This window comes from Cebus imitator, unplaced genomic scaffold, assembly GCF_001604975.1.
Source record: "Cebus imitator isolate Cc_AM_T3 unplaced genomic scaffold, Cebus_imitator-1.0 Scaffold652, whole genome shotgun sequence".
In the NCBI taxonomy this organism is placed as follows: domain Eukaryota; kingdom Metazoa; phylum Chordata; class Mammalia; order Primates; family Cebidae; genus Cebus; species Cebus imitator.
Window position 1 is genome coordinate 699,714 of NW_016107967.1, and position 27,528 is coordinate 727,241.

Genomic DNA, 27,528 nt, shown 5'->3' on the forward strand with positions numbered 1-27,528 from the left:
CAGAGATGAGAAACCTTGAGTCCCAGGACATCCAAGGAAAGCCCCTGGTGCCTGGGAGAGGGGCTCTGGTCTCTTCTCCTTTTGCTCCTCCTCTTTCCTGGTTTAAGAAAAAATGTAAGCTGTATTTCGTTTTTCTCTGAAGTTCATCTCTGCACAGTCTTGGCTGGGAGCAATGTTGTCATTCTTCAGGGAGGTGCGCTTCTGAATGTTACACGGATGCTCGGGTTGAAGTAAGTGACACTAATGAGAGGGTGAGGAATTCAGTGCTGGAGACTGTCATCAGGAAGCACCAGTTGTACCATTCTTCCCTTCAGGGCAGAATGCTGCTTTTGGCTACGTAGTCCCAGCTGATGATGGCAGGCCCATAGAGGAGGCACACTGTCACCCATGCCAGTGCCATCTTGAAGATGGCATTCCTGGTTATGCTCTCTGTCAGGTCGGACCTGCAGACACTGACCCAGCAACGGATGAACAAATGCACTCAGACATAGATATCCAGTGAAAGAGCAGGCTAGGGGACCAGGCCACTTATGAACACAGAGGAGGGTGCTGTAAAGAGTCAGCAGCCATGGCCCCCACCAACCAGCCCCATGGGCCTTTACTTAGTACAGATTTAATGACAAGGTCATAAAGCAAACACCATTTGTAGTTAATTAACTTTGCAACCTCTTGAGTAGAGACCAGTCATGTGCCCATGGATGTTCAAAGGTCTGTCTTAGGACCATATGACTAAACAAGCTCTTTAGATAAACTCCCTACATTCCTTTGTATCTGCTCTATAGCAGTTTGCTCAAGGAAAGGGGACTAGGCTGCCTTCAGCCATAACCTCTTTTCTAAGCCTTTTGCAAAAATCTCCCAGCCTTCCAAGAAGGTTTGTGTTCTTTTCCTACAATGTCTCCCACCACCCTGACTGAACTCCTACAGTTCTCTACACCCTGTAAGTTCCCTGGAGGGAAGCAGCAGGGGCAGGCAAGAGGGGAGGTTGAGGTCACTTTACCCCCTCAGGCTGGCACAGCAAGATGCCAACCGTGAAGCCAAATAGTAGGTGTTAATATGGCAGCATTTGTGGGTGGGGTTTCTATTTCCATATCAGCCAACTCTTCCTCAGCTGTACTTATTGTTTAAGTCCTCCAGGTAGCCTCTTGATAAAGAGCTTTTCTTCCTGGGAGGTGGTGGCTCAAGGTCAGCCCCTTTGGACATCAGGGGTATTCCTTCTTGAAGGAAAGCATCCATCCATCTTCAGTGCCCTCCATAACATTTACATATTCATCCATCCAGCACCCGCATGTGCACTGTGTTACATTTCACTTTCTCTTCCAGTGTTTAAGAACATCTGGTAACTATATTCTCATTCAATATTTTTACTCTAGACTAGTGGTCCCCAACCTTTTTGACACCAGGGACTGGTTTCATGGAAGAAACCAGACACAGGGTGTGTGTGTGGTGGGGGGAGGTTTCAAGTGCGTTACATTTATTGTGAACTTCATTTCTATTATTATTACATTGCAATATATAATGAAATAATTATACAACTCGCCATAATGTAGAATCAGTGGGAGCCCTGAGTTTGTTTTCCTGCAACTAGACAGTCTCTTCTGGGAGTGATGGGAGAATATGACAGGTCATCAGGCATTAGATTATCATAAGGAGTGCAACCTAGATCCCTCACATGTGCCATTCACAATAGGGTTCCTGCTTCTATGAAAATCAAATGCCACTGGGGATCTCACAAGAGGCGGAGCTCAGGGGGTAATGCAAGTGATGGGGAGCAGGCAAGAATCCCTGCAACCAGCTTCAGTTTCTTCATGTGTAAAATGGGACACTGTTTTGACTAGACTATCTTGTTGTCATAAATCTTAGAACAGTGTCTATCTTAAAACAAGCCCTCAAACATTAGTTGCCACTGTTTCTGGGTATAAAAATATCTGTAAATGCAGAAGCATGAAATAAAATTCTTGAAATTTTTTTCCTCCTGTATCTTTTGTTTGTAGAAAAAGTTCTGAGAGAGTTAGAGGTAACTGGGAGAAATGAAAGGCCCTCTGAAGATTTGGAGGATGGAAGTTTCTCCCCAACTAGTCTGCCATGCTGCAAACCCTTTCCAAGTGGATGTCTGGATCAGAACCTCCACCTGTCTACATGGGTCACTGCTGAGCACTTAATTCTGGTCTTTAGGCAATTTCACTGTGTGTGCCCACAATGTACACAAAACCTTGAAATCAAAGCAAAGGAAACCTAATCATCAAGGCAGGATCTCAGGAGACAGGACTCAAGTGATGGGTTCTCTGAGCTGCTGGAAAGAGAAAGTGCGGCTTTAGACAATGTTTGTACTTAAGAAACTATTCTGTTCAAATTCAACAGGAATGTAAGAAACAGTAACAGAAATGGGAGACAAGGAAGAGGTAGGCAGGAGCAGTGATGGAAGGCAGTGGTTTTCATTCTCATCTCTACCTTAGAATTGCTGGAAGCCATTTTTTTTTTAAAGAGATAGAATCTTACTCTGTTGTCCAGGCTGAAGTTTGTGGTACAATCATAGCTCATTGCAGCCTTGAACTCCTGGGCTCAAGTGATCCTCCTGCCTCAGCCTCCCAAATAGCTGGGACTGCAGGTACACAGCACCACATCTGGCTATTTTTTTTTAATTTTTATAGAGACAAGGGTCATGCTTTCTTGCTCAGGCTGGCCTCAAACTCCTGGATTCAAGCCATCCTCCCACCTCTACCTCCCAAAGTGCTGGGATTATGGGCATGGGCCATGCTACCCAGCCTAAAGGCATTTTTAAAAAATGTGAATACCTGGGCCCCACTCCAAGCCAATTAAGTCCAAAGTGGGTGGAGAACTGCAGCTGTAAGTGAAGCAAATTTTGTGGGTCCACAGAGTACATTTAGCCTCTGAGACAGGTGGAAGGGAATGGGCTTTCTCAGACCATGATGAGGTCTTGTGAGTGATGAGATGCACAAAGCTCGTTCTTATTTTTTAATTTTTCTATAGTGAACATGGATTACTTATACAAAAGATACATGGGATATTTATTTATGTATTTATTTATTTGAGGCAGGGTCTCCCTCTGTCACCCATGCTAGAGTGCTGTGGTGCGATCTTGGCTCACTGCAGCCTCAACCTCCTGGGCTCAAGTGATCCTCCCACATCAGTCTCCTGGGTAGCTGGAACCACAGGCATGCACTATGATGCTCAGCTAATTTCATTTTTTTGTAGAGACAGGGTCTGGCTATGTTGTCCAGGTGGTCTCGAACTACTGGGCTCAAGCGATCCTCTTGCCTCAGCTTCCCAAAGTGCACAGGCACGAGCCACCGCACCCAGGCCTAAAGATACTTCCATAATATATTATGTTCGAGAAAACATATCTATTGGTGGTGGTGGTGTGTGTGTGTGTAACGTGCATGCGTGTGCAGATGCATCACTCAGGAAGGGGTAAACTTTGGTGTGGTAACAAATAATTCCGAAACTTCAGTGGCTCTGCAAACATTTATTTCTCACTCCAACACATGGTTGACAAGTGTCTACAACAGGGATCTGTTCTTTGGAGCCACTAAGAGACTCAGCACGAGAGGCTGAGAAAGGAAGGAAAAAAAAAAGAGTGGATTGTCCCTTCAAGCTTCCACACAGAAGTGATTCATATCGCTTCTCACATATCCATGGCCAGAACAAGTCATGTGGAATTGTTACCCAGAGGAGCAAGGGAGTCCTCCAGTCCTTGCTCTTCTTGAAGGAAAGAATGCAGACCAGAGACGCGCAGAAAGGAAGCTGCCCATGCCTGGCTACCTGCCTCCACTAACAAAATCACCTAGCTCTAAGGAATGGGAAATTTTGTGCCTGGGGGAACTGGAAATATTTCGTAGACAGCGCTAGTGATCACTCCTGTAGGTTCCGCATATCATTTGCCATTTCTTATTATTCAGCAATGCTTTGGGATGTATCCAAGTTGATATACATGGATGGAGTTCATTATGATAAAGTCACTAAGCTGGACACAAGAGAGGACTGTGTTGGAATGCTGTATAATTCCAGCAACATCCCTCAGACATTTTTTTTAGAGACTGTCTTGCTATGTTACCCAGGCTGGCCTCAAACTCCTGGGCTTAAGGTTTCCTCCAGTCTCCTGAGTAGCTGAGACTACAGGCATGCACAATCCTTCCCTGGCCCTGAGGCTTTTTATCACTTGTTAAGCTCTCCTTACAATTCTTCTTGGCCTCCAGCCCAGCAACTGAGCAACTAATCAGCCCATGAAGAATGAATTATTCAGTTGGTGCCTAAGGAGTGCCCTGTGCCAGAAGATATCATGGCCGGGGGAGGAGCAGGCCTGGGGAGCAGGAGCTAAGAGTCTGATTTGGACATGTTGGGTTTCAGATGCCTGATGGGCTTCCACACGGAGATGTGACATGAGCTGCTACAGAGTGGCTGGGACAGATGTCAGGACAGGAGGTAACTTGGGAGTCGTCAGGCATGGAGGAACACACTGTCAAGTGCTATGAGTTGCCTGGGAGTCTGTTAAAATGTAGATGCTGATTCAGTAGAACTAGGCAGTACCTGGGAATCTGCATTTTGAACATGCTCCCAGGTGCTGGTGCTGGTCCACAGGGAAGGCTTTGAGGAGTGAAGATGTAGATGGAGCTTAAAGTCATGGGACTGGGTGGGACCTAACTAAGGCTCAGGTATGGATTGAGAAGAGAAGAAACCCTTTGTCCTAAAGAAAACAATGCCTTTCCCAGGGCACCATCACCCTAGCTGTTCAAGGGTGTCCTCTGAGGGAGAATAAAACGTGAGGCTCCCTCAGACAGAAAGGCTGGGAGGCTTCGCAAGGGAGAGGCTTTTCCATTCTAGGGACCTTAGGAGGCCAGGGGGAAGGTCCGGGTGAGAGCAGTGATGGGGGTGAGTCGGGGGTAATGAGGAGAACAGGTCTCCTTGCATCATGAACCTGCCAGCCCAGCTGTGCTGTGTGTGCAAATGCTCACTGGAATAGCTGGAATTCTCAGCAGATATTTCAAGAAGCCAGGAGGTTTCTGGGCAGTTTAGTGAGAACTGACACAGAAAAATCACATTTGTTCCAATTTCTGAGAAAGTGCCTATTTTTTGGAACTGTTTTTTTTTTTTTTTAACTATGAAAATGTTTAACTGGTATAGATCCCAAAATATTTCACAGAACTGAAATCACCAGACTAATGCATAAATTTAATACATATTTGGAAAGCAGCACAGCACACTCACGAGAAGAACGTGAAGTCATCATTCCATGGGTTCATTTGTAACCACACTTGGAAGTAGCTCTTTTACACAACAACGTAACTGCAAATTCAGCAATACTTAATCTTACTTTTTAATGTATAGACCATAATTATTCATCAGAAGCCAATACTAGAAGAAACCTGAGGCCACAACACCAATACCAAATGAGAAATGTGGGAATTTCTTCAACATTGAGAAGAAGAAAAAGCCAATTTTGGTTGTGCCAATCCTTGCCTGTGTGCCAATGCCAGATACTGAGCGGGGAGTGGGGTGGGAGGGTGGTAGGGAGGTGGGTCCTGGGCCTCAGACCCCAAGGTCACATGCTCAAGGGCCAGAGAGCCCATGGGGCCAAATTACGAAAGGACTCAGTTATTTTTTACCCTTTGAAAAAACATTCCAGTATTCTCCTGTAAACTTTACCATATACTGACAAAGCTTAAATTTGCAATATTTCGCATTTTAATCACCTGTGCCTATAACCGCAAATGACAGTCTGTCTTCCCTACCCACCTTTCCCCCAACACCTGTCCAACAGCCGTACCCCCACTGCAGGAAACACCAATTCTCTATGTGACTGGAGTGAGCAGAGGAGAGGCAACCAATTCAGGAGTCAGATCCCTAGCCAGACTAAAAGTGAACATTCAGGCTACAATTTTGGGGTTAAACAAATGTTACAGGAGGGGGAAAACAAAAATGAAAACAAAAACAAACCCAAAATACCTTGCAGCTCATTTTACCGGAACAAAGATAACAATTCTGATTGGCCCAATTTAAGTTACAGATTCATCCCTGCAGATAGAGTTTTGAGTTGCACTTGAAGTACATCAAGGAGAGGAAAATAACTGTGGTGAATGTCCTCGAGTTTCCACAGACGACTTTGTGGTCGGCATGGTCACCATTCAACAGCAATGCAAGGACGGACGGCCCAGGCTGGGGACGGCCCTCTAGAAACCATGCCCCGCCAGGCTGCTCTCCGGCGCACCTCCTGTCTGCTGCTAGAACTCATCGATGGTGTCCTCGTCCTCCATCTCCAGCTGTGCTGGAGTGTCGGTTTCATTAATTGGCTGCCCGTCAAACCTGAATCTAATCTGTCTCATTGACAAGCCCTGCCTCTCGCAGTAGGCCTTCATCAGCTTGCTCAGCGGCGTGTGCCTCTTGATTTTGAACTGCACCACGGAGCCGTCCTGCCCGGCCACCTTCAGGTTGATGTGGTCGTTCTCCGTCTTCACGCCCTCCTTGGGCTTCTCCTCGGACATGGCTGCTCGGGTGGCCCGGGCAGGCAGCGCCGGGGAAGCAGCGCGGAGCCGGCGAGTCACGCTCAAGGCCCCGCCGCTCTCCCCGGAACTGGTTGTTTAATGAGGCCAAGAGAACTTTCCATGCGTCCTTTCATCCACTGAAGAAATATTTATTAGGCCCCAGCCAGATTCCAGGCTCTGTATTGGGTATTGAGGAGCTATTAGTGGACAGAACATCGTCTTCATAGTTCTCATCCTCAGGGGGAAACCGAACAAAGAAAGAAAGAAAGAAATTCATAATTACAGATGTTGAAAATGCTCTGCAGGAAACTAACTGGGTATGGTGCTGGGGGATGATGGGATGATGGGTTGAGATCTAGTTTAGATTGGGTGGTCAGGAAAGGCCTTTCTGAGACGGGACATTAATCAAAGACCAAATAGAATTCCACTATACACGGAGGCACATGTGAGAAGAAGTTGCTGGTAAGTTAAACACTTGCAAATCAAAGTGCTTGGGAAGTGCAATGGGGAGAGCCCCTCTGTTGAAAGGAGCCTGCTGGGAAGGTGGCAACGGGCCTGGTCCTCAGCAGTATGCATGCTATGTCTGATTTCCTTACTGACGAATTCTATGAACATTTAACGTGCCAGCTAGTGTGCAGAGCACTGGGACAAGATGATAAGAAAGCACACTTCACTCTTGTCCTCATGGAGCTCACTGTTTTTTGTTGTTGTTTGTTTGTTTTTAAGAGTTGAGGGTCCTGCTCTGTCACCCAGGCTGGAGTGCAGTGGTGCAATCATAACTGGCTGCAGCCTCGAACTCCTGGGCTCCAAGCAGTCCTCTTGCCTCAGCCTCCTGAGTAGCTGGGACTAGCGTTGCAGGCCACCTTGCCTGCCTAATTTTTAAATTTTTAGTAGAGATGGGTTTTGCTATCTTGCCCAAGCTGGTCTCAAACTCCTGGCCTTAAGTGTTCCTCCTACTTTGGTCTCCCAAAAACACTGGACTTCCTGGTGTTTTTGAAGCCGCCAGGCTTGCAGTGCTAACCTGTTAAAGGGGAGGCAGGTAAACCAGAAAAGTGTAAATTGTGATAAGAGCTGCGTAGGAAGAATGCAGCGGATTATAAGAATGGTGGATCATGGCCGGGCGCGGTGGCTCATGCTTGTAATCCCAGCACTTTGGGAAGCCGAGGTGGGTGGATCACGAGGTCAAGAGATCGAGACCATCCTGGTCAACATGGTGAAACCGCGTCTCTACTAAAACTACAAAAAATTAGCTGGGCATGGTGGCGTGTGCCTGTAATCCCAGCTACTCAGGAGGCTGAGGCAGGAGAATTGCCTGAACCCGGGAGGCAGAGGTTGTGGTGAGCCGAGATTGCACCATTGCACTCTAGCCTGGGTAACAAGAGCGAAACTCCGTCTCAAAAAAAAAAAAAAAAAAAGAATGGTGGATCATTTACTCTAGGCTGGGGAGAAAGAGACCAATTAAGAGGTAACTGCAGTTGCCCAGGTAAGGGATATTCGTGTTTTGTAATAGGGATGATTGCAGAGGAGTGAGAAGTGTTAAGAATTTGGTATAGGCTTTGGAAGTTGGATTACAAGACTTGCTGATGGATTGGATGTAGAGAGGTGACTTCTTTATTTTTCTCTTGAGAAACTGGATAGATGATGGTATCATGTATGCAAGTGGAGAATCCTGGATGGAGGTCAAGTTTGAGGGGACTGATAAAGAGTTTAGATTTGCACATGCTGACCTTAAAATATGTAGTAGACCGTTGGATATGGAGAGTTAGTGCTAAGAAAAATGGTCTATACATGTTAGAGTTGTAGTAAGACGATGAAATTGCCCAGCGAAAGAACAGAGAGATGCAGGAGAAGTGGATCCAACCCTGAAGACTCTAAAATGTATAGATCTGATAGGCACTGAGCTGTTGTCTTCCCTCCCTCCCTTCCTTCCTTCCCTCCCTTTCTTTCTTTCCTTCTTTCCTTCATTTCTTTCTCTTTCTTTCCTTTCTTTCTCTTTCTTTCTTTCCTTTTACTCTCCCCTTCCTTCCTTCTTTCCTTCCTTCCTTCCTGCCTGCCTGCCTGCCTGATACATTCGCTCTTGGTGTTGTGCATTCTATAGGTTTTGACAAATGTATACTGTAATATGTATCCATGATTATAGTATCATACAGAAAAGACTCACTCTGTCCTAAAAATCCTCTGTGCTCTGCCTGTTCATCCTACTCTCTCGCCCAACCCTTGGCAACCACTGATCTTTTTAGTTTCCATAGTTTTGCCTTCTCTAGAGTGTCATATAATTGGAATCATACAGTATTCACACTCTATAAATTTATGTGAAACCTAGAAAAGACACATCTATCGTGACAGTAGATCAGGGTTACGAGGGTCTAGAAGCAGGGGTATTGTGGAGAGTGTGGTTGACCGGGAAGAGACATAAGGAACCTTTCAGGATGATGAAAATATTCTACATCTTTTTTTGTGGTGGTGATCATACGATTGTATACATTTGTCAAAACATAGAAGTGTACCCTTAAAATGGGTGCATTTTGTTGATGTAAATTGTAACAACAAAACTGATGTTAAAAAAAAAAAGAAATGACACAGAGAGATGGACACTCACTTTGTCCTGTTTCCTCCAATGGTAACATTTGAACATATAGTATAATAGTATCCGTTATACCTGACGAAATATTATATGAGGGTATTGACATTGACAGACTCCACTAATCTCAATCAGATTTCCCTAATTTTACTTGTGCTCATTGTATGTGTGTATATGTATGTATATGGATGTGTGTGTGTGTGTGTGTGTGTGTGTGTGTAAGACAGAGAGAGAGAGAAGAGAGAGAGGGTGTATTGTTACAGAAGTTCTCCCCTGTGTAGGTTCACCTATTCAACACCACAGTTAAGAAGCTGATCAGTTCCAGCATCACAAAGATCCTCATGTTGCAGTTTTATGATCACAGGCTCCTCCTTCCTGTTCTCATCCACCCCTACCCCTCTCTCCAGCTCTAGCTACCACTAATTACTCCTCCAGTTCTAAAAATTTGTCATTTTTAGAGCAGGCAGGAGCCGGGGACAAGCAGGAACCTTGCCCCTTCTGAGTTGGCAGGGTGGGAGCTCCCCAGGTGCAACTGCAGCCACCCTCTCAGGTGCAGGGTCCGGGAATCTTTGCAGCCATGTCCTCAGGACCAGGATGGGTACAGCCCACCCCCATCTCTGCAGGCTGGGAGTGTCTGCTTCCACTGCCTGGCGCCTCTCCTCTCCTGCACCTGCTCCGATCTCAGAGGATTTCATAGCCGGGTTGGGGCCCGAATCCCGGCCACGAATGGCAGCTGGAGGCCTGGACAGAAGGGGCAGGTCCCGGTGAGGTCCCACTTCTAGGCCAGAGAGGGCCTGAAGGCTGGGAGCCGGGCTACCAATCCAGCCGACTGGAGTGGGGACTTGTGGTGCTTCTTCTGGGCCCACCCATGGATACTCATGGACCAATCAGCACGCACTTCCTCCCCTCTGAGGTCTATAAAAGCCCTGGGCTCAGCCTCCGGAAAGTGACGGTGCGGGTGCAGGGAGGAGTATTCTTTCTGCAGACAGGTTGGGGATAACCAGCTGCAGAGAAGACTTAGTCTCTCTGCTGGGAACTGCAGAGTCCACTTGCCGGTAGAGAGAAGCCACTCTCCAGGGATGGTCTCCACTGACTGAGCACTACGGAGAAGGTCCTCTCTCTTGCTGAGGAGCTACCGAGAGGACCCTTATCCTCTCCCGCTGAAGAGCTGCGAAGAGGATCTGCCGGCAATGAGGAGCCACTGTTTTCAGGGCTGCCTCCCTGAGAGCTGCAGACATGGACATCAGGAGGCCTAGTTGCAGAGAGGAGCTACCCTCCAGGGCCTCTTCTCTGCTGAGAACTGAACGCTTAATGGATGACCTGCCTGCAGAGAGGAGCTACCTCATGGGCTGCTGTTCTGATACTTAATAAAGCTCATCTTCAGGGCCGGGCATGGTGGCTCACACCTATTATCCCAGCACTTTGGGAGGCCGAGGCGGGTGGATCACGAGGTCAAGAGATCGAGACCATCCTGGTCAACATGGTGAAACTCCGTCTCTACTAAAAATACACAAATTAGCTGGGCATGGTGGCACATGCCTGTAGTCCCAGCTACTCTGGAGGCTGAGGCAGGAGAATTGCTTGAACCCAGGAGGCGGAGGTTGCGGTGAGCTGAGATCGCGCCATTGCACACCAGCCTGGGTAACAAGAACGAAACTCCGACTCAAAAAAAAAAAAAAAAGGCTCATCTTCATCTTGTTCACCCTTATTGTTTGTGTTTCTCATGCCTCATGCATACGTTATGAGTCTTGTCTTGGATGCAGGCCAAGACATGAATTCCGTGGGCAGCCGCAGAGGTTTTTGGCCCAGCCTGAAAACGGACACCTAAAGTCCTGTAATAGTTTAAATTTTCATTTTCTTAGTGGTGATATTCAGAATTTTTCTCATGTTAGTTGCCATGTTTATATCCTCTTCAGTGAAAATGTCTGCTCACATTTTTGCCCATTTGTTAGTTGATTTTCCTTCACTGTAGTTTTGTGAATGTTTGTATTCTAGATAACTAGTCCTTTGAGGAGTCTCCACTCTGCCTGATCTGAACTCAAATGTTTCTCATCCCTGTGTGAGTCGTAGTAATGTTTAACTGAGCTCTTTTCCCAGCCTCAAGCAGTCTCACCCTATTCATGTGTGGCTTAGTATTCACAAAGAGACTAGAGGAGAACCCTCTGCAGATTTCTGGAGTGTTGTGATTTTTTTTTTTTTTTTTTTGAGACAGTCTTCCTCTGTCACCCAGGCTGGAGTGCAGTGGCACAATCATAGCTCACTGGAACCTCAAACACCTGAGTTTAAGTGACCTTCTGACCTCAACCTCTCAAATAGTTGTCTACAGGCATCACCACCACACCAGGCTAATTTTTTGATGTATAATTTTTCTTTTTCTGTAGAGATGGGGTTGCTCTATATTGCCCAGGCTTGACTCAAACTCCTGGAATGAAGTGATCTGCCCTTCGTCACCTCCCAAAGTTCTGGATTACAGATGTGAGCCACCACACCTGGCCTGTGATCAGGTCTCTTGGTACTTTTGTTTCAAAATTCCAGCTACTTGTCTCCAAACTCTGATCTCTGTTTTCTCAGCTCAGTGAGATGCTGTGCTCTGCCGAAATTTCCCTTTCCAAGCTGCAGTCTGGAAGGTGCCTCAGGCAGAAAGTCAGGGTGATGACAGGACGCTTATCATTCATTTCCCTTCTCTCAGGGATCATCGGCCTGCCATGCCCGTTGCTTGAAAACTGTTGTTCCATATATTTTGCCCAGTTTTCCAGTTGTTTGTTGATGAAAAGATAAATTTAGTCTCAGTTACTTTTTTTTTCTTTTTTGAGATGGAGTCTCACCCAGTCGCCGATGCTGGAGTGCAGTGGCGAGATCTCGGCCTACTGCAATCTCTGCCTCCCGGGTTCAAGCAATTCTCCTGGCTCAGCCTCCTGAGTAGCTGGGACTACAGGCACCTGCCATCGTGGCCAGCTGATTTTTGTATTTTCAGTAGAGACGGAGGTTTCCCCATATTGATCAGACTGGTCTCCAACTCCTGACGTTAGACAATCCACCCACCTCAGCCTCCCAAAGTGCTGGAATTACAGGTGTGAGTGCCTGGCCCCAGTTACTCTTCATAGCCAGAAACAAGCACATTGATCTGTTCCTTCAGTAGGTGTGATATATGCACAAACACTGGCCTGTGCAGGGCTAGGGATGTCCACAGCTTGGAGGGAGAGGTCAGATCATTGGACACTGGCTCCCCTCTCTTCTTCTTACCTTCTGAAGAATTTTCAGTTGTGTCCTGGACTGGTTTCCCAGACTACGTATATCCAGACATATGGAGTTAAATGCCTGACCTGCTTCTGTAGGGCTTCAATGACCAGTATATGAGCATCTGTTTTACATGATGTGTGCAAATTTATATATCTATATCTGTTTATATAAATTATACAATATATTAAAAACACACATATATATATGTATACATTTTTGTATCTATACATTTTTGTATATATTTTATATATATGTTTATATACATATAAACATAAAAATTTGCACACATGAGTGTGTGTGTATATATGTGTTTGTATATATAATATATATGTATACATATAAATAAATAAATAAATATATATATTTGGGCCATAAAGCCAAGGTCAACATTAAAATACCTGTCAGCTGGAAGTCGGGTCCAACTTGGTTTGAATCCAATCTCCTCCATTTACTGATCCCACTGACTCTGGGCCCCTCATAAGAACTCACTAAACAAATTTCCTCTAGTATAAATTGAGGCTAAAACATCTCATAGTAAAGTTGGGGAAGGGGAAGAAGGGGGGCTGGGTGTCCAGTGAAACCCCTTTTATAAACGAGAGAGCACCGTGCAATGTGTGGTGTTCCTGTTAGTTTTACACAATGTTTCATAAATTATAGATTTTATGAAAATAAAGTTAAGTACACAAGTTTTCTTCTAAGTGAATCAGTATAAGTATTAATGTATATTTTACAAATTTCCTTAAGAGCTTTTTAAAGAAATTGCTTTGCAATATTTAATAATAATTCTGAGGTTGGTGAATGTGAATGCAATATATACATGCAATACCAAGATAAGAAAAATATAATTTAATTAATATACTGAGAGAAGTATTATTTTTAAAACTTTCAGATAAAATTAGTAAAACTTAAAATGCAATATTTGTTTTATGAAATGGTAACACCATTTAATTGTCATAGCTTAATTGTTGTTTGCTAAAGCTAAAAAGAGAAGAAACTCATAAGATGTATTAGTAATCCAAATGAGTTCTGTAAGTCATAGCTGATAAGTTCAGATGAATGGATTGTTATATGTATGTATGTTTGTGTGTATGTATGTATGGTTGGTTGGTTGGTTGTGGCTAGGAGCATTGTTCCCAAATGCTAAGTCCTGCAATGTGTACTCCACACGACAGCCAGATAGCTCTTGCCAGAGCAGCAGTCAAGTCCACTCTTTTCTTCTTTGAAGCTCATCAGTGGCACCTGCTATTTGAAGATTAAAATCTAAACTTTTTCAAAGGCCTTTGAGGCTGTTACCCCAGAACCTCATCTCTGGTCACTTCCCCTCTCATGCCCTATGCTGAGCCCTGAACACCCTTCTGTTGCTGGAACACCACCCTCTCACCTGTCTCAGGGCTTTCTGAGCTGGTGCTCCCCTCTTCCTGGATCCCCACTCTCCCTCCTGAATGCTCACCTCCCTTCTTCCAGAATCTGTCCTTCTCTACCTCTGGCCTGTGGCTGCCTTATCCTGAAGCTCCTGGCCAACGCCCTCTCCTCAGGGAGGTCTTCCCAAGACCTCAATGCAGAGGCCCTGCCTGGGATTTTGTCTCCTGACAGCAGCTCTCTCCTTGACAGTTCTAGGTTCTGACGGCGCCCTCGCTGGGTATCCTCATTTTCATTTGCTGCTTCCCCACCCGACGACCAGCTCCATGAAGCCAGGGCTAAGTTCATTCACTTCTCATCCCTAGGGACCTCACGCAGGGCCTGGATGCTCAAGAGGAAACTGAAAGGACTCCTCAATGCTTTACAAAGTGGACAAGATTTATTTTCTTTTGAAAGTTTAAGCTGCCCTGTAGTGGAAAATGCAAGCCAAGATTCCGGCCTGGCTTTTCTTTGTTTTTGTTTTCGTCTTGGGGGAGCCCCAGGCTCTCTAATCAGTGTCAGAGGCCTAGTGTCTCTACTCTCCCTGCAGCCTATTGCAAGGTAGGCCACCTTTTTCTCCTACAGAAGATGCTCAGGCCCACCCAGGCTTGGTACAACTGCAGATGGAGAGATAAGCCTCACCCCAAAAGGACCCCTCCTAGGACTGGGGCTCCCTCCCTCCCTTTCTCTGCTGTTCAGAATATGCACTGTCTATCCTGGTACAGATATGTTCTCAAAGCATTCACATGAAGATCCAGTAACAACTTATAGTGGGACCCTTTTCTCCCAGGGTATCAGAGCCCTTAGCTGTTTCTGTTCTTGGGGAAGCTGATAGTCTGATTTGGAGGCAGAGGACTCCAAATACAGGCAGCCTTCACAGACCCTGATTCAGGCAGTGATACTGCTGATAAATCTGGTTCCTGGAGGCAGCTGGATGCAGAACCCCATGGGCCCCCAGTGCTTGACTCTAAACCCTAGCCATTTGGCTAATGACACAGCGATATCACATTCTATAGAAGAGGAACACTATTATTTTGTTTTTCCCATTACTAAGTTGGGCTTAGTGGTAGTTGCTAGCAATACAAAGGGAACAGGACAGGTTTCCTGCCTTGAAAGAACTCACAGCCTCTGACACAATGTAACAAGTGGACTAGGTCTCAGAAGTTGCAAACTGGTGGTCTATAGATAGGTTTATTTGGCTGGCATGGTGTTTAACAATTTTGAAACCCATTGGTCACATTTTCTTTTATTTATTTATTCCTTTATGAGACAGAGCCTCACTCTGTTGCCCAGGCTGGAGTGCAGTGGCATGATCTTAGCTCATAGCAACCTCTGCCTCCTGGATTAAAGCGATTATCATGCCTCAGCCTTCCAAGTAGCTGGAATTACAGGTGCCTGTCACCACACCTGGCTAATTTTTTTTGATAATTTTAGTAGATAAGAGGTTTCGCCATGTTGGCCAGGCCCGTCCGAACTCCTGGCCTCAAGCAATCCCCCTCCCAAAGGTGTGAGCCACGGAACCCGGCCTGTTGGTCACATTTTAATATGGAGATTTCTCATACAAATCTGGATTTCTGACTTTTCTTGAAAGGCCACCCTAGCAACACTGGGTTCACATCCCACTGCACATACACCAGTATGTGCACTGCACCACTTCTTTGCTTGGTATCAGCCTGGCTTTTTGGGGCATTTAAGTTTGCAACTCCTGTACTAGGGGCAATGAGAGGAGAAGAGTTTGTTCTAGAGGAAGAGTAGGATAGGTGGAGGCTTCTCAGAGGGCAACCTCCCAGAGGCTCTCCCAGCAGCCTGAGTGTGAGACGGTGGGAGCCCACACAGGCTGTGGCAGGGAGGTAGGATGGAGCTGAGGCGTCTGAGGTGGAGGAAGGGCTGTGCTTGGATCTGGCTTTGCAGCACAGTGAAGATGAATCATAGGCAAGAACCCACGTCAAGTTTTCCAGGAGCAATATGAAAATTGATAAGGCCTCAGGAGAGAGGTGACTTCAGAAGCGCTTTACATCAAATGTGAATTATATCAGTCAGGGATTGGGGATTTTGCTGCACACAGATTCTAATAACCCAGCAGGTCTGGGGCTGGGGTGGGAGAGACTGCATTTCCAACAAGCTCCTCCTGGTTCCTGCACTGTGCCCTGAGTAGTTGGGGCTTAGAACAGAGGTTGCAATCTGGTGAGCTGTGGGACAATTTGGCTTGGGGAATAAAGCTTTTCTGGCTTGTATAGTGTTTAAAATGTAAAAATTAGTTGCTACATTTAAAATCAGGTGTTTTGCATAAAAATCTGAATTTGTCTCCCTCCATCATTTTCAGTCACACTGCTGCACTTATTTATTTTTTTTTTTGAGATGGGGTCTCACTCTGTGGCCCAGGCTCTAGTGCAGTGGCGCGATCTCGGCTCACTGCAACTTTTACCTCCCATGTTCAAGCGATTCTCCTGCCTCAGCCTCTTGAGTAACTGGGACCACAGGCACATGCTACCAGGCCTGGATAATTTTTGTATTTTTAATGGAGATGGGGTTTCGTCATGTTGACTAGGCTGGTCTCAAACTCCTGACCTCAAATGATCCACCTGCCTTGGCCTCCCAAAGTGTTGGGATTACAGGCATGAACCACCGCATCCAGCCTGCATTTTGTTTTATTGTATTTTTTTAATGCTTGAAATTTGCTTGTTAATTGGTTTTTTACTTGCTTATTATGTGTTCTTGCTAGGCTGTGAGCTCTGTGTAGGCAGGGACCTTGTCTGTCTTGTTTGCCTTGTTTCCCTTGAACCTAGAACAAAGTTTGGTGCATAGTCTAGACTGTAAGTAAATATTTACTATTTGTGGAACGAATCTCTCTGACCTCCCCCACCACCCATCACTTAATCCTCTGTCTCTCCCAAAGCACAGAACAAAGTTCTCTGAGATTCTTTTATTCTGTCTAAAGTCTGAACCTACTAAAGAAGAAAACAATCACCTCTGGTCCCCTCCCTGAGTTTTCATCAACTGAATTCCATACTGCAGGAAGAAAGACTGAAGTCTGCCAAGGCACCTGGATAGACATGTCACAAACCATTGTCTGCTCTGCGGGCCCAATAGGCTTTGTCCCAGGCCACTGTATGATTTTTTTTTTTTTTTTTGACGGAGGTTCATTCTTGTCACCCAGGCTGGAGTGCAGTGGCGTGATTTTGGCTCACTGCAACCTCTGCCTCCTGGGTTCAAGTGATTCTCCTGCCCCAGCCTCTGGGGCAGTTGTGATTGCAGGCAGGTGTCACCATGCCTGGCTAATTTATATATATATATGTGTATATATATATATATATATATATATATATATGTTTAGTAGAGACAAGATTTAAGCATGTTGACCAGGCTGGTCTCAAACTCCTGACCTCAGGTGATCCACCCACCTTGGCCTCCCAGTGTTGAGATTACAGGCGTGAGCCTCCATGCCCAGCCTCACTGTATGTTTTTAAGCCCATTGAATTCCCTAAAAATCATTTACTATCCCCCTAAAACCATCCATGCTTCCTTACCTCCTTTTCCCCTAAGAAGAAGGGTACAGAACCATCAGCACTTCACTGCATGGTGGAATAATCACTGTGATTTATGTGCATGTCAATAATATTTTAGGTCTTCTCTTCTATTAATCTGCCTTTTGACAGTTGACTTCCAGTGAACCTTCAGAGGGCAAAGGCAGGGGGCGTTCCCTTGGCCCTGATGATGCCAGCATGATATGTTGGAAAAGAAATGATTCATGCTACTCAGAAAGGCACGAAACTTGAAATTGATGAATTATTTATTTCTGGACTTTTCCACTTACTTTCTCACTGCAGTTGACTGAGGTATTATAGTCAATGAACTAGAAGGACGACGGGGAAAGTGAGGACCCAGAGGCCAAGGGAGGAAAGACTACAAAGTGGGAGGTCAGCAGAGTCAGTGCCACTGTGGGGTGTGGGGAGGGGCCTCCAGAGGGGCTACCGGCCTCAAAGAAGGCAGGAGCGGGAAGGCATTATGCTGAACAGTTTGGGACTACAGAGAAAGAGATTGTGAGGGTAGAATCTCAAGGTTGCAGATGAGTTTAAAGTGTTTTTGGGAGAACAGATATTTTGGAGCACATGTGTAGACATGTGGACCCAGTGATGAGAAAGAAAGCAAAGCTATAAATAAGGCAGGAAGAGCAGGTAACAGCCACCTTAGGGCAGGGAGAAAGTTGTGATGCGCCACAGGTAGAGGGATTGAAATGGAGGAGGGAGAAAATCCTTTCCTGTAGGATGAGGAGGAGCAGGGAAAGCAAACTCTCAAGAAATGTATGCTCCTATAAGGTCTTCACTTAGGGGAAAACTAAAAGTCTTTGGTATAATCTGAGCAAGTAGTGAATACACGTCAATGTAGGTTTGGAAATGAGAAGGGCTAGTGTATAGCAAATGTATCTAATTTTTTTTATTTTTATTTTTTTGAAACCAGAGTTTTGTTCTGTCACATAGGCTGGAGTGCAGTGGCATGATCTTGGCTCGCTGGAATCTCTGCCTCCTGAGTTCAAGTGATTCTCTTGCCTCAGTCTCCTGAGTAGCTGGGATTACAGGTGTGTGCCACCATGCCTGGCCAATTTTTGTGTTTTTGGTAGAGATGGGGTTTCACCTTATTGGCCAGGCTGGTCTTGAACTCCTGACCTAAAGTGATCCGCCCACCACAGCCTCCCTTAGTGCTGGGATTACAAGTGTGAGCCACTGCACTGGGAAACGTATGTAGTTTAATAGTTTGTTCTTAGTGGAGTTTGCAAAAGCGTAGGTATTTTGTCTTCGACTCTGTTGTCTCCAGTTCCTAAGATTTTCCAGAAGCCATGATTTGGGTAATATCTTTTTTTTTTTTGACAGGGTTTAACTCTGTTGCACAGGCTGCAGTGCAGTGGTGTGATTTTGGCTCACTGCAACCTCGGCTCAAGAGATCCTCCCATCTCAGCCTCCTGAGTAGCTAGGACCACAGCTGCATGTCACCACACCCAGACAATTTTTTTTTGTATTTTTTGTAGAGGTGGAGTTTCACCACGTTGCCCAGGCTGGTCTCAAACTCCTGAACTCAAGTGATCTGCCTGTCTCCATCTCCTAAGGTGGTAGGATTACAGGCATGAGCCACTATGCCCCCTGGTTTTAGCAATATCGTGATGGTTGGTGAAATATTTGGTAATTGGATGAGAAGAGGACTGTGTTGCATCCAGTGATGATGCAAATGGGTGAGGAGAAATGTTGCCACTTGCAAGGTTTGTGGGTGGGAAGGTTGAAGGGAGGATAATGAGAAAGCTGGCTTAGTCCTCAAGGTCAGTCATTAGTCTCGATTATTGCATTCTGTGTTTCACCTCATGGTGCTCAATAAGTATTTGTTCAGTGAGAAAGTAAATATAAGGTCAGACTCTGCACACAACAGTCAGAGAAATCTTGTTCCCTGGAAAAGCTAGCCCAATTAAGTGCAGGTTTCCATAGTCAGGTCTCCTGGCTCCATTTTATTCCAGCTGTAAGGGATCAGAGAGACTTTAGCCCAAGGTATTTCTTCAAAGCAGTAAGTGGAAATGTTTCCCTGAATTAAGACTGCACAGGAGAACTGTCATGACCAGGCTTTTGGCCTCCTGTGGACTCATCCCACCTGGTGTCCTGGTAACCTGGGCTATCTCAGGCTGACCTCATCATTCTGGCAGTGATGGCCTGGCAGAGACATTAAAAGGTTTCTTCATAGAGTCTGGCTGCTTTCACATCCTGGCTTTGCTGGGTTAGATTGGAGAAATGAGTTAACTTCTTAGTGACTCCATTTGCTCATTTGTAAAATGGGTATAGTAATAGCTACTGTCTTATAGGATTGTTGTGAAGATTAAACAGGACAACGCAGGTAATGCATGCAGGAAGGCATCTTGCACACAATACACAGTCAATGTTAGCCATTATATTGAAAATTATAGGTTGCCTTTGATTAATCCAAATTAACAAATTTACTTACTAAATTTAATTTGACATTGTTTAAAAATATGCTGCATGTGTGCATATTGAAAGGCAGAGAGACACAGGTTTTTGGTGGTGAAAGTCTTGGGCCCACCAAGGCCAGCATCCTTTCCAGCTGAAGTTGCGCTTGTGGGAGGTGAAATGACTTGCCCAAGGCAACACCTCTAGGAATGGTGTTTAAATACTATGTTTTTTAAGTCTAAATACTATGTTTTTTGACTCTCAACACAGTTACTTTTCCACTACATCTTATTTCTAGGTGTTGTTCGTTGTTTTTTTCGAAAATCATTCCAGATTTTGTCCTAATTTCACTTTCTTCAAGTTCATCCGAGAAAAGCATAGGCCGGGCACTTGAACAGGAACAGCTGTCCGCCCGGGGCGCGGCGACCGGGTTGGTGGGGGCTGAAGCGGGGCCAGACTCTAATTGGTCCACGGCCTCGGCCCGACTATCCAGTCAGCAGCGCCTGCGTCATCCCGTCATTGCCGGGGCTGCTGCCCGCGGAAATTTGAAATGGCTGACGGGTCGCTGACGGGCGGCGGTCTGGAGGCGGCGGCCATGGCTCCCGAGCGCACGGGCTGGGCGGCCGACCAGGAGCCGGCGTCTCTGGAGAAAGGTGAGCTCCACCATGCTGGGCTGGAGGAACCGCCTCTCAGTGGAGGCCTGGGGCGTCGGGACCCTCGGTGGGCGCCTGGGTTGCAGGCCTTCCGGACCCGGCTGTCCAGGGTGGAGGGGACCGCGGTGAGCTGCTGGGACCCTGTGACCGGGACGTCAAAAGCAGGCTGTACCTGGTGGTCGGTGTAGGGGACTCCCTCTCTTCCCTCTCCCCATTTCCCCCTTTTCCCCCACTCTCTGACCTCAGCTTCCCCGAGATTGGAGGTGATTGTGTTGGGCCACGAATTCCCAATCTGGATGCGCTTTGCGGGAACTGTGCATTTACTGTTGCGCAAGGGGTCATCTTTTTCATCTGCATCTCAAAGGAGATCACGAACTACACTTCCCTTTCCCGAAGAAGAGGAAAGCTTGAACCCTTTGCCTACCTGGCCGTCCTGTGCACAGAGGGTAATGCGTGTCTAAAGCGAGAAGCCCCAACTTAGGCCAGAGTGCAGAAATAGAACCGGCGTCTCCTAGTTCTCCGCCCTTTCTTCCTCCTCATAGTTTCATTACTGTTTTTTTTTTTTCTGATATTTTAAGCTGGTTCACGTTTTTACGTTAACACTTTCGGTTGTATTGTGTAGCAGAGAGTCCCAGAGAAGTGAGAAAACATAAGTGTGACAATTCCACTATTAACCTTCCTTTCCAACTGGCAAAAGTTGCTTGGCTTCAGTTTTCCCATCTGCAAGACTAAGCCAATGGTTGTACTTGTGGTGAAGATGAAGTGAAATAATGTTTTTAAGGTGGCTGCAAACATAGAGAAATACTGCATGACATCACTTATATGGGGAATCTAAAAAAGAGGAAGTTACAGAAAAAGTGTAGAGTGGTAGTTGCCAGGGGGAGAATGGGCAGATGTTGGTCAAAGGGTCCGAAGTTTCAGTTACGCAGGGTGAATAGTTCTGGGGATCTGATGTAAATACAGCATGGTGACTATAGTTAATAATACTGTGTTATTATTACAGTATTAATAGGCAATGATGTGATGATGCAAATTTTGTACTTGAAATTTGCTAATGGAGTAGATCATTAGTGTTCACACCAGATACACACAAAAGGTAAGTATGCGAGGTGATGGAAATATTAATTCACTTTACTATGGTAATCATTTCATAATGTATAGGTATATCAAAACATCATGTAATTTTTTATTTTATTTTATTTTATTATTTTTGAGACAGAGTCTCACTCTTGCCCAGGCTGGAGTGCAGTGGCACGATCTCAGCTCACTGCAACCTCCGCCTCCTGGGTTCAAGTAATTCTCCTGCCTCAGCCTCCCAAGTAGCTAGGATTACAGGTGCCCGTGCCTGCCACCACACCTGGGTAATTTTTGTATTTTTAGTAGAGACGGGGTTTCACCATGTTGGCCATGCTGGTCTTGAGTTCCTGACTTCAGGTGATCCACCCTCCTTGGCCTCCCAACCTGCTGAGATTACAGATGTGAGCCACCATGCCTGGCCATCATGTTAAAAACTTTAAATGTATATAACTTCTATTTGTTAATTATACCTCCATAAAGTTGGAAAAACAAAAACAAAGTAGCTATAAAGCATGGTGCTGAAAAAAAAAAATGGTGCCGAAGTACTACTGTTTCTTTACTAAACATATACATTATGTAATAGGCACTGTTATAAATTATTAACAAATAATTTAATTTTCTTAATTGAAGTAGATGTACTATTTTATCTTCCCTTTATAGGAGAGGAAGCTGAGGTACAGAGTGATTGTCACACAGCCAGTAAGGTACTGATGCCTTCTAAGGCTCTTGTGCATCAGTGTTTGTGAGCAGTAGACCCTTGAGTATACTTTGGTCATCTGTAGATCAAGTACTTCTGGTGGTGTGAACAGGGACAAATAAATGAAGGAGGAAGAGGAAGGAGAAAATCAAGGGGGAGAGGGAAAAAAGGCTTCTGCTAACAGATCAGATACCTTCCCTGAAACCACCTCTCGAAACTACTCTGCATTCTAAAAGCTACCCTTTTTAGCATTGCTTATTTGGTAGATGTTTCATTTATTAAAAACATATTTTTTTTTATTTTAAAAACATCTTATTACACAGAATTAGATATGCCACTGGCTGAATCATAACTTATGTAACATTATGTGTAGCCCAAACCTAATGTGATTTGCATTTTCTGATCTTTTCCTTAGACAAAGTCATTGAAATTACTGAGGAATCTAATACCCTTACTGAAGTAAATCTTATGGATTATTAAGACTCGCTCATCCCTGTTTATTGAAGGGCCATTGACAGACTGATATTGTAGGAAATAATGGGAGAGTTTAACCCATTTGAGGGGACGTCAGCTCCCTTTCTTAAAGGAGCTTTATGGAATTGTTTTGGAAAATAAATAAGATACTTGATCATTGTAACTTACTAACTGTAGTATAAATCACAGGCTGTATGCTTTGAAGGAGAACTTGAGTGATTTCCACTGAATTAAAAATCAACTGTCTTCCAGCTGGATGTGGTGGTACATGTCTGTAGTCCTAGCTACTCAGGAGGCTGAGGCAGGATGGTTGCTTGAGCCAAGGAGTTTGAGGTTGGGGTGAGCTATGATTGCACCACTGCACTCCAGCCTAGGTGCAGAGTGAGACTGTTTCTAAAACAAAAACAAACAGCTTTCTGCTGGCCCCCAAAACATCATAGAACAACAACAAAAATCTAACTGTTAAAGATCTTAAAAGCTTATTGTTTTGAAGTAGAATTTGGATTTTGAAATATTTTTAAGTTTGGAAAACTAGTTTCTTCTGATAATGGTAGAGGTAAGTAGAACATTTATATTCAAATTCTTGTTTGTATTTTGTTTGGGATTTCTATGCAAGGATATGAAAATAGAAGCATTCAATAAGGCACTGGAACTTACTTTTTTTTTTTTTTTTTTTTAAGGTTTGTTCCAAGATGAAGATTCATGCAGTGATTGTAGCTACCATGATAAACCAGGTTCTAGTTTACAAAGTTTTATGCCAGAAGGAAAAACCCTTTTCCCAGAAATTTTCCAAACAAATCAACTTCTATTCTATGAGCGATTCAGAGCCTATCAAGATTACATTTTAGGTGAGTAGGTTTTTTGCATCTTTTATTTTTTTAGTTTACAAGTAGATTGTCTGTTTCAGTCCCTCAGATTGTCAGTTGTTTCTGAGAAAGTGGATTTAAGTGGATTTATTAACTTCCCTCTGCTTTATGCATTCTCATTTCTTCCTGTGTTTAATTTCTTTGTAGCTGACTGCAAGGCCTCTGAGGTAAAGGAATTCACAGCTGATTTCTTGGAGAAGGTCCTTGAAACATGTGGATGGCGGGCAGTCTGGCATACTAATGTGTTCAAGGTGCTGGTTGAGGTAAGGTTAATTTTATTGTTAAGACCTTTGGCTTTAGCTATAAGCACTTTACTTCAGACTGTTATAGCCAAAGTGCTTATTTTTAATTAAAGTTTATGAAGTGATTCAAATAGCATGTAATTCAAATTTACATCTAATTGCCATGTTGTAGCAAGTGTTCCACAAATTTTAAAGGCAACTGAGGAGTTTCTACCAGGGAATTAAACTGGTTTAATTAAAAGAAGGTATTTGAGATCACTTAAAAAATGAGGCCTAATTATGAAGTTAATTGTTTCAAAAAAGTTTTTAACTTCTTAATTGTAGTTCATTAAGTAGCTCAAACCTAAGAGGCATTTGTATTTATTTATTTTTATTTACTTTTTTTTTTGAGTTAAGTCTTGCTCTGTTGCCCAGGCGAGTGCAGTGGCACGATCTTATCTCACTGCAACCTCTGCTAAGAGGCATTTTTAAAATAGCCCACTTTTTGCTTAGCAAAGTTGTATGTGGATAATCTCTTGACAGTGTGTCCCACTGCAGAATGTAAAAACAATCTTATTTTTCACCTGACTGGGCCTTTTACATTACATTTGCATTCTAATTACAGCTTTGAATTTTTCTCAGTGTTTGCTAACTGACCACAAAAAGCCCTAGTAAACTAAAATGTCAAACCAGGGGGTGTGAATCCAAGTTGTTGTTGCGGCTCCCTTAGAAAATGGCATCACATACTGCAGTGATTATGTACGAGGTAGTGGATTGCCCAGCTGTTGCTTGTGAGTTTTAAAATTTTTTAAAGGTTGAAATTTAAAAAATTTTAAATTATTTAAAAATTTAAATTACTTAAAAATTTAATCTATTTTTAAATAGATTTAAAATTTAAAATTTTAAATCTATTTAAAAATAGATTATGCTATTTTTTGGTTGAAGCTCAGGCCTATTCATTTGTTTATGATAGTTACCCACCGCCCCACCGCCACCAGTCAGTTCTCTGAAAACAATCAAACTCATTGTTTTAAAATAGAAGCATGACATTTCTCTGCTTAAAACTTTTAATGCATTGCCTTTACTAAGGTCTTAGTATTGGCATTTCGGCTTCTCATTGTGTAGAAAACATATAAAATCCATGCTCCTTTGGATGTCCTTCATGTCCTAGTCTCCTTGCCTTTCTCTCTCACCTCATCTCTTGTTGCTCCACTGCACACCCCTCCTCCATTTCCTCCCTTTGGCTCCAGCAAGGACTGTCTTTCTGCTCCTTCAGCTGCCAACCCTGTCTCTGCCAAAGGTCTTCTGCGCCTTTCCTGCTCTTCAGATGGCCACTTCCTTCTCATCCTCCTCAGCCTGGCTCAGAGCTGACATCCCTGGCCATCTCAGCAGAATCAGATCCTCACCCCTGCTGGTTACTCTCTGTCACCTACTCGTTACCATCGTGCTTATTGATCTCCCTGATTACAGTGTAAGCTCCATGAGGGTAAGAGCCAGCCTGTCTTGTTTATCCTTTATATTATGGGTAAAGGTTCCCCACTCCTGTTGTATGCTTTTAAAAAAATCAGGCTGTCATTAGTGTCTTATAGGTGTATCTTAATTTTGATTTCCTTATGTTAAATCACATTATTTTGAATTTCAGGTCACGGATGTGGACTTTGCAGCCTTGAAGGCAGTGGTGAGGCTTGCCGAACCATACCTCTGTGACTCTCAAGTGAGCGCTTTTACCATGGAGTGTATGAAGGAACTCCTGGATCTGAAGGAACATCGGCTGCCCCTGCAGGAGCTGTGGGTGGTATTTGATGATTCGGGAGTGTTTGACCAGACAGCCCTTGCAATTGAGCATGTCAGGTAGGAAAAGAGGCTGAGAAAAATAACCTTGTGGACAGAAACTTTGGATGAAATGAAGTAATTCTGGTTTGTGTTAGACCTAGATTTAAAACTCAACTATAAACTTGGTCATTGCAATATTTAAAAATATCCAAAGACAGGATAATCTTTTTTAAATTAAAAAAATTAAAAATGTTTTAAATCATTTTATGATAATTTCAAACTTTGAGAAAAGCAGAAAAAACTAGTATAGTTGACTCTTGAATCATGTGGGGGTTAGGTGTGCCTATCTTCCCCCACCCTTAGTCAAAAATCTGAGTATAACATTTGACTCTGCCAACACTAAACTACTAATAGCTTACTGTTGACCAGAAAAGAAGCCTTACCATTAACATAAATAGTTGATTAACACATATTTTGTATGTGTATTATCTTATAATAAAGTGCTAAGAAAATTCATAAGGAAGAGAAAATGTATTTACTCATTAAGTGGCAGTGGATCATCATAAAGGTCTTCATCCTCATCATCTTCACCTGAGGAGGAAGAGGAAGAAAGAGGGATTGGTCTTGCTGCCTCAGGATGGCAGAGGCAAAAGAAGTGGAGGAGAGGTGGAAAGGGAGGCTGGAGAGGTGGAAAGGGAGGCTGGAGAGGCTGGCACACTCGGTGTAACTTATCAGTGGACCCCACGAAATTCAGACCCTGTTCTTCAAGGGTCTAGTGTATAAAGAATTCCTATTTGTCTTTTACTTGATTTTCCCAAATGTTAACAAAAGTAGGGGATTCTTAATTTGGTTTGTATATAAGCTGGCTTAAAAGTTGTGGATGTTAAGGCTTATGGTTGGTATATGTCAATATAAGACTACAGAAAGTAGAAGAAGAGAAAGACAGTGAAGAAGGTTATATACCATGCTGTATGCACTGCTAAATGATGAATACACAGTTTTTCAAGCATAGGTCTGGTTAAAGCAAGCGTTTTCTTAGGCTGCTTTTAGGATCATTAGGGGTTGTATTCCTACCTGTCAGCCTTTTTTGCCATAGTTATTTCCCATCAGCTCTGAGCCATGCTGAGGAGGATGAGAAGGACCGCTTGTCCCTTACGTGCGAAAGAAAGCCCATACCTGGATCAGTGGGTATGATTTAAACAATTTTTCAGATCAATCTTTTATTAGATGGCTCCTGATACAGATAGTTGTTTTGGATCTTCTGTATGTAAGTATATTCACCAAAGAAGGCTGACTTTAGCTATTTAAAAATAGACTTATATTCCTCCAGGTACTAGAAAACTGAGTAATAATTAATGACCATAATGTAAATAATATTGCTTGGTGTTTTGTAGTATAAAAAGTACTTTCCATTTTCTATACCATTAGTGAGTTAACCTGGTTTTGCTGAGCTTAATTTGAATGCTCTGCAAAGAAGCTGAGTGTCTCAGGCCCTTCTGCAAACATCTTACAGACAGTTTCTAATTGTATGCAAGAACATGTAACCCTAGATGTTCAGTATTGGGCCAAGCAGAATGAATCTAAACTAGTTTCCATCCAGAACCAAAAGAACTCCCTTCCCTTTTTCTCATTTTAAAAAAGTCTGCCAATTGAAGCATTTGAAGATAAAGGGGTAACTGATAAGTCTAGGAAATTAGGAATCAGGGAGCTAATCTCTATGGGCATTGAAGTTGGTAGAAAAATAAGTATCTGGAATGTTATTTGGTAATATTATTTGAAGAGGAGTCTGGTTAAATTTACTCTTCATTTTGAGGGCTGAGATTTGGGTCAGTGCCAAATTGTGAGGGTTTTCATTTGTTGGTTGATTCAATAAATATTTGAGTGCCAGGTTCTTAGTCAAGGGTGGAGTATGTCTGGTGCATGAGACAGGCACCATCATCAGGGAGCTGCCTGTCTAAAGCTAGGAGATGAACCTTGATGAAATAATCACGCACAGATGTCTACTTGATTAGAAGTAGCAGTGAGTGCTGGGAAGAATTACAGGGTGTCCTCAGATTAGGTCAAGTTGCTGTTCTAGGGTTATTTTTTGGAATAATGACATTTGAACTT

The 27,528-nt window shown here is 44.0% G+C and overlaps 2 protein-coding genes across 3 annotated transcripts in view; one reads left to right on the forward strand and one right to left on the reverse strand.

The window, feature by feature from the left end:
• Positions 1-5,335: 5,335 nt before the first annotated feature.
• LOC108295609 (small ubiquitin-related modifier 3-like) lies at positions 5,336-6,582 on the reverse strand. Its single transcript, XM_037734671.1, has one exon. The coding sequence runs from the start codon at positions 6,495-6,497 to the stop codon at positions 6,237-6,239; it is 261 nt and encodes an 86-aa protein (XP_037590599.1). The 5' UTR covers positions 6,498-6,582; the 3' UTR covers positions 5,336-6,236.
• Positions 6,583-19,943: 13,361 nt separating this feature from the next.
• Positions 19,944-27,528, forward strand: part of SHCBP1 (SHC binding and spindle associated 1) — a 42,398-nt gene continuing 34,813 nt past the window's right edge. Inside the window, exons 1-5 of one of the 2 annotated variants that reach the window (XM_017517916.2) lie at positions 19,944-20,311; positions 23,240-23,407; positions 23,573-23,688; positions 24,947-25,132; positions 25,289-25,497. In XM_017517916.2, the coding sequence (XP_017373405.1) occupies positions 20,209-20,311; positions 23,240-23,407; positions 23,573-23,688; positions 24,947-25,132; positions 25,289-25,497 (782 nt within the window). In that variant the 5' untranslated portion in view covers positions 19,944-20,208. The remainder of the gene's footprint in view (positions 20,312-23,239; positions 23,408-23,572; positions 23,689-24,946; positions 25,133-25,288; positions 25,498-27,528) is intronic. The other variant, XM_017517919.2, reaches the window with a different exon arrangement.

Coding starts and splice junctions, on each gene's coding strand:
- LOC108295609 (XM_037734671.1), bottom strand. CDS start 6,497: ATGTCCGAGGAGAAGCCCAAGGAGGGCGTGAAGACGGAGAACGACCAC.